The sequence below is a fragment of the Schistocerca americana genome, chromosome 1, assembly GCF_021461395.2.
Source record: "Schistocerca americana isolate TAMUIC-IGC-003095 chromosome 1, iqSchAmer2.1, whole genome shotgun sequence".
NCBI lineage: Eukaryota > Metazoa > Arthropoda > Insecta > Orthoptera > Acrididae > Schistocerca > Schistocerca americana.
The window spans coordinates 905,723,624-905,730,877 of NC_060119.1; the positions used below are offsets into that span (position 1 = coordinate 905,723,624).

Sequence of the window (7,254 nt, forward strand, 5' to 3'; positions counted from 1 at the left end):
GACCGCTTCATACAACGTAGCAAGAAATGTGTGCCGTTGGCCCATGGTCATATTTTTTGCAATGATCAATATGAGTGGAATCAATTCACAAGTAATTTACTATGGCAACAACGAGAATTTTATCCGAAGAAAAGGATTCCTGAAGGAACTCTCACATGCGTTAGTTCTACCTCTCTTGGTTCGTAGATGCTTGGACACCTCAGGAATTCACAGAGATCTTCAACTGCAGCTACAACACTATAGGCCAACGTGTAAGGAAGAAGCAGAAGACACAAGCAGAAACGAAGAACAAGGGACTGGGATCAAGAGGAAAAGGTGTAATACCTGCACAGAAAAAAAAGACTGACAAAATATTGTTGCAAAATGTGTCAGAAGCCTATCTGTTTGATACACATTGAACCTTTTTGCTATGAATGCGGAAAAATTCCGCATTTGTTACCACAGTCAAAAAGTGACGATGAAACAAATGAATGAGTTGTAATATCATTGTTGTTTTGCTCCAGTGTCATAATAGCCTTTCTGTAAAGATAATTGTCGTTTGTTATGTGTTTTATTAGTGAAATATAATAAAGAAGCAAATGAAAAAGCGACGTTTTTATCATTTGTTACTAAAGCCCAACATTGACGATAAGAAATCAGAATGATGAATATTTCTACCGCAGTTGTGCTCGTATGTCATCTTTGTCTTTCTTTAAATATATTTGGCACTTATAATATGTTTCGTGAACAGAATTTAATAATGATCACGTGAATAAACGGTGTGATCAATTTGATACACCGCGCACGATCTCGCTGCGACAAACACCGCGCCCGACAGAAGGTTAAATAACCCCCGTAGGAAAAAATGACATTAGGGAAAAATATTTGTTTTTTATGTCTCCTACAATCTCCCAGAGTTTGTCGATTTAAACACTTTTCACCCTGTAAAAGCCTAAAAATCACATTTCCCATTCTAATTGTACCACACACACAAAAAAAGTCCACACAAATGAGTCGAAACAGAGCACTGACAACAAACACCTGACACCTGAACTCTCATTCAACGCCGCTTCGACGTGATCGGGAATGGGTAGCGACCAGTGGCAGCGGGCCATGAGCAGGTTTGCATGTAGAGACAAAAAGAGAGGTGGGTGTGAGGCGGGCTGGCGCTGCCGGCTTACGGTGATCTGGTGAGCTGCAGAGCCAGGGACAATGGCTGCCCCCAACCCAGGCGGGCCGCTAAAGCGCCTTACCGCGCCGCTGCCCTCGGGCGACGCAGTGCCGGCGCTGCTGGCGGCTGCTGCTGGCACAGGCCGATAGGTCGCGGTGTGCGCATTCCACCTACAGCCCTTCCATTCCTCCCAGGGCTTTATCCGCTGTCCCTGCCAGCACGGCCTTTCTACGCTTTATATCGTCCGTGCATATTCTTCGATATATTACACATGATGTTGTTCACAGGTACTGGTACAGGAGTAATGAAACGTCGCTAGGTCGTAGCGTCACGTGACCTTTCTCGTTGTCAGACCACTTTACTACAAAGAAATGCATCATCGTCGTTTGGGTGCATCCATTTATGCCCTGTACATCTAAATTTCTGCAGAATTCGTTTGTCAGTGTTTCTCATTTTACACTACCTAAAAAATAGTGCAGCATCCAGAAGACAGTCGGATTTCAATGCATCTTCGCACACGTGCACACAATCACACAATTCTAGTTGCAGTTGTCTCTGGCAGGTAGAACGGTCACCAGAATGCATTACTGTTGTTACCATATATCGTAGGTTTTAAAAGGGTCGTGAACATCTGCAGACATTGAATAATCACTGTGAAGGACACTGAGATGCTGCATTCTCGTGGGAGACAGCGTTGTCGGCACCTGATACAGTTCCAAAGAGACTTCAATGTGGGTCTCATTTAGGGGGGCGGTCGAACAGTGCATAAGAAAATTTGTGGTTCGATGTTGGGCTACATGGGAATGAAAGAGCAGTCTACTCATCAAGGTTCCAGACGATTACGTCAGTTCTCCACAAGGGAGGATCGCCGTACTGTGCACCAAGGTCATTGTAACTTCCTTACATCTGCGTCTACCATCTTAGAACAAGTAACGGATCCGCTGCAACATGCCGGCCGCTGTAGCCGAGTGGTTCTAGGCGCTTCAGTCCGGAACCGCGCCGCTGTTACGGTCGCAGTTTCGAATCTTGCCTCGGGCACGGATGTGTGTGATGTCCTTAGGTTAGTTAGGTTTAAGTAGTTCTAAGTTCTAGGGGACCCTGCAACATTCTATATCATCCCGAACCATTAGTCAGAGTCTAATAATAGCCTGACAACCAAAATACTGTCCCATGCATAGGTTTTCGTTAAACTTGCAATACAAACGGCTGCGTCTGGAGTGATGCCACGACCGGGCAGCATGGGCTCTTGATGGATATCGTCTCACTGCGTTTAGAGAAGAATCGTGGTTCTGCACGCTCCGGGCGCCCATCTTTGGTGAGTACGATGGCGACCTGAATTGAGGTCTTATCCTTCCGATGTGTCACTCTTATTATAATGCCGTTGGACCCATTGGATCTGACTTCAGGTCAAGTCTAGTAGTGAGGTCGGGGATACTTCTATTTCGTTTTGAGTTGTCAGTCTTCTGACTGGTTTGATGCGGCCCGCCACGAATTTCTCTCCTGTGCCAACCTCTTCATCTCAGAGTAGCACTTGCAATCTACATCCTCAATTATCTGCTGGATGTATTCCGATCTCTGTTTTCCTCTACGGTTTTTGCCCTCTACAGCTCCCTCTAGTACCATTGAAGTAAGTCCCTGATGTCTTAACAGATGGCCTATCATCCTGTCCCTTCTCCGTGTCAGTGTTTTCCACATATTCCTTTCTTCTCCGATTCAGCACAGAATCTTCTCATTCCTTACCTTTTACTATGATGGCGTAACTATATCCCATGGACATCATGTGTCCTCATTTGTTAACTCTCATACGACAATGTTGTGGTGCCATTTTTCAACAGGACAATGCACGACCACACATGGCGCATCAATGAAGTGCCTGCATCATGTTGAGGTAGTCCTGTAGCCAGATCTGTCCCCGTGTGTGGAACCATCTCTGACCTCAACCCTGTCCCATTTGTAGTTTTTGATAAAGTATTTTACCAGATACCATAAACATTTTAAATTTTTCAGTTAAACTTAACCTACAAATTGAAGTCTCAGTAGTAGCCTATAAACGACTATTCACAGTGAATTTAATATCAATATTTTCAGGTTCAGGATCCTACTTACACACGATGCCTCTTTAAAAAGTATGTTATGGATGAAAGTCAACAATAATTAAGGAAATCTGTGTTTTTAAATTTTTTTTTTGTTGGTCACACAGTATACCCGCCCTCCTCCTTTCCTCCCACCCCCAAAGCTTCATAGTGCATGTTAATGAAAAGTGTGCTGGCATCACTGAGAGTGCACTAAGCGATATTTTCAAATTCTGGATCCTACTTACATATCAATGCCTCTTTAAAAAGTCTGCTGTTAATATTAGTCAACAACAATTAACTTTTTTATAGGTGCAATGTTCCCCTCCTTCTGCAATATAAGTTACGACAAACACGTTGATATTGCGAGGGATAATACTATATGTCTAAAAGCCTTGTAGTATTGATTCACTGATGAATAAAACTACTGCTGTTATGTCATGTCTGTGTGTGTCTGCGTGTGTGTGTGTGTGTGTGTGTGTGTGTGTGTGTGTGTGTGTGTGTTTGTGTGTGTGTGTGTGTGTCTGTGCGTGTGAGTGTGAGTTCGGGAGCAAGTATTGTATATTAATTCCATCAATTTTTAAACTTGTAGTCATTTTAATCAGACTCTATCATATTAAAGTTTGGGGTCTGAGGCTCTCGACACTGTGCATCCAAAAAATCCTGTCGTCATTACCGTAATTCAGCTCATCAAACTACTGTTATTATCCCCTGTACTGTGGATGGCAAAAAGTATGCTGTAGTACTAAGTTAACGGTATTTACTTCTTAGGTGAATTATTCTCTCAATGCAGTAGAAGATCGTGCGGAATCCTGTCTCGATCTGAAAAATACATTTGTGAACTGTTGCGAAATTTTGTAAGTGTCTGCATAAATACATTTATTTTTAAATAAAACAACAATAGAATTAATAAGAAATAAAAAATTATGTCACATATTTAAGAAAGTGTTGCCAGACCTCTTCCTCTGCATTGACGTTGGATGACGCCGCCCACGCTTCCTTTGCCACCCTCCGACGTCGTCGAGAGTTCTCCATCGACGTCATCCACCTGTAAAGTACATGCTCTTGACTTTTCCGAACATTCTGCCGGTATCCCTTAAAGGTAGTGCACTTCCTTGTTTTGCCGACATGTGAAAGGACAACAAGGGGACAAGAAATTACAGCAATACAGTGCTAGTAATAAGGAGGAGAAACAGAGAAACACAACTTGCCAATGTTCATAACACAGCAGCACCACAGGCGGAAAATTCTGTATTGAATGCCATATCCTTCTAAATTTTTCGTTTCTGTAGAAAGTTTCGTATTTTGTATCCAGCGGGACGATAACAACGTCACTGAATACGGGTACCGGACTGTCTGGACCGGCTGTTGTGGCCGAGCGCTTCTAGGCGCTTCACTCCGGGACCGCGCTGCTGTTACGGCCGCAGGTTCGAATCCTGCCTCGGGCATGGATGTGTGGGATGTCCTTAGGTTAGTTAGGTTTAAGTAGTTCTAAGTTTTAGGGGACTGATGAACTCAGATGTTAAGTCCCATAGTGCTCAGAGCCATTTGAACCATTTTTTGACTGTCTGGATTAAAAAGCATAAATACCCTCCCTGACAAACAAATGAATCACCCAAAAGACATAGCTACACGTCAATGTCGGTTCGTACACACACACACCATTGGTGTGGACGTAAATGACTACATTTTCAATTCTCTGCGACACGTAGAAGGGCCACCTGAGCGCATTAGTGTTATTCATGTTTAGTGTTGTTACCAGGCCTAGTAGAGTATATAAAGGTCGTTACCAGCGTCAGCGGTTGAGTGATCTCTGTGGACGACACTGAGATGGCATGTACTGACGTGAGAAAGCATAATCAGCACATTACAGATTCTGAAACCTGCCTCATTGTGGGTCTCCATTTGGTCGACTGGTCGAATCGAGCTGTATCTAAATTCGTGGGGCATTCGGACGTGACAATGGCCCGATGTTGGGCTGCAGGGGGACGTGAGGGCATGCAAGCGTACTGGTCGTCAAGGTTCCGGCCGATCGCGTCTGACCACCACAAGGGAGGATTACTGTTCTGTGCACCGAGCACATCTTAACCCTTTTACATCTGCCCTTGCCATCTGAGAACAATTAATGGACTGCCTGGAACAACCTGTGCCATGCTACACTACTGGTTGGAGACTGGCAGCACAGGAACTACCGTGCTATGCATAAGCACCATAAGCACAACAACAGAGACGTTTGGAGCTGTGCCGTGATCATGAAACATCGACTGCTGATGAATGGCTCTGCACTAGCTCGGATGACAATCTTCAGCGAGTAGGGCAACGACAACTGTGTGGGGAGCCATCAGGTATGAATCCAGGTCACCTCTGGTTGAGAGGACACTGACACCATAACGACATGTCACGGACATCCGTCGTTCTCATGTGTTACCTGTCATGCAACATATCGTGAAGTCATTTTTTTGGCAAGACAGTACTCACCCACACATGGCATGCATCTGTATGAACCGCCTGCGCCTTATGTAAGAGAAAGTGGCACCCACAGCCTCCATCCTCAGGCTCCACCACTGCCCAAAGTGTATTTGATTTCCTTGACGAATTTGCTGTGTGATTCTTGTTTCTAGCACTCATGGGTTAGCTTTCATTAGGAGTCTATACTCGACACCGAGTTGTCTCCAGGCAACGTTGATACGAACAGCGGAAACAATTTTAACTGAAGATCAGATGTATTTAGATTTGGTCGAACGATAATCGGTGATATATTCACTTCCAGGAAGAGAATTAAATAATGAGACGTACATTGTTTTTTCCAACTAGGTGGAGGCACTTGACAGGTTAGATAGTACAAAACTCTGGTCAATATTACAAAAAATATTACACCTGATAAGGGCCATAAAAAGCTTATACAATGAAACTAAATTTGTTGCAAAAACCGAGAACAAAATGAGACTGGCACTGTTACTAACAAAGGAGTTAAACAATTTTGCAATTTTTCCCCTATTTTATTCAGTTTATATGTAAATGGCAAGTCTAAGAAGTGGAATTAGGAACATAAAACAAAACAGGAAAAAAACACAAATAGGCTCCTAGCACAGAAGCCCGGAATTGCCCAGGTATTTATCTATAGCTGCGCATGCACAACAGTACAGCGTAGCGTCTGGCATTTATGCTTGATGTTTATGACGTCATATCTCTTTAACGATGTGTCGTACAATGATGTAATTTTCAAGGTATATTTAGCGTCCTCTGTAGGTACCGTCCAAGAAATTTATGGCGAATATGGTTAGTATCAAAGGAAGTAATAAATTTAACCGTCATGCATGATGGGGAAGTTTCTCACGCATCTCATTGTTTACGACATCGTAGCTCCTGAACTATGTATCGTACAAAGATATAATTTTGCATTTAGATTCGGTGGTATATGTAGATACTTTCTGTAAAATGCGTCTTGAATACACTTACTAGTGAAGAAGTAATAAATTATAATATATTGCCTTACGCGATGTTTTTATGGCATGAACAGCTGGAAAAGTAGTAAGCGATAAACCTTTCTCCTTTCATCATTTTGCATGACTTATGAAAGAGAAAAATTTTCTTCGATGTTTGAACTTATGTGCAAAGTTTGTTGCAGGACGCTAAGTGCTCTCATTCACAAATACTAGATGAATGAAGTTTGGGACTTCAAGCGACACGAGTTGCGGATATTTTTCACTGCGACCCCTTTGTTAGATGGGTGGTTCTCACCCTCATAGTGATTGTCGCCTAGGTTACACGATCACACTAGGTTGCAGGCAACTGCGCTAGCGGCCACTGCACATGGTGAAACTAGACACTTTCGGCGTGTTCCAACTTTGGCGACAACCAGTTTCATGAGTTTTGAGGTTACGTGTGTTCGTAGAGTGTAGACAAACTGAAATATGAAGTGGAGAACGGAGAATAATGTTCGCTGTTTGGATATCTACGCTTGGCATAGGTGTTTGTGGGATTCCAGTGATGCTGATTACAAAAATAAGTAACATATTGCTGCTTTTGAGA

General features: G+C 43.2%; 1 protein-coding gene across 1 annotated transcript in view; it reads right to left on the bottom strand.

Moving 5' to 3' along the window:
• LOC124595074 (sodium channel protein Nach-like) overlaps window positions 1-6,969 on the bottom strand; it is a 176,650-nt gene extending 169,681 nt beyond the window's left edge. Inside the window, exon 1 of the mRNA XM_047133659.1 lies at window positions 6,964-6,969. Coding sequence (XP_046989615.1) covers window positions 6,964-6,969 — 6 coding nt within the window. The remainder of the gene's footprint in view (window positions 1-6,963) is intronic.
• Window positions 6,970-7,254: the final 285 nt, after the last annotated feature.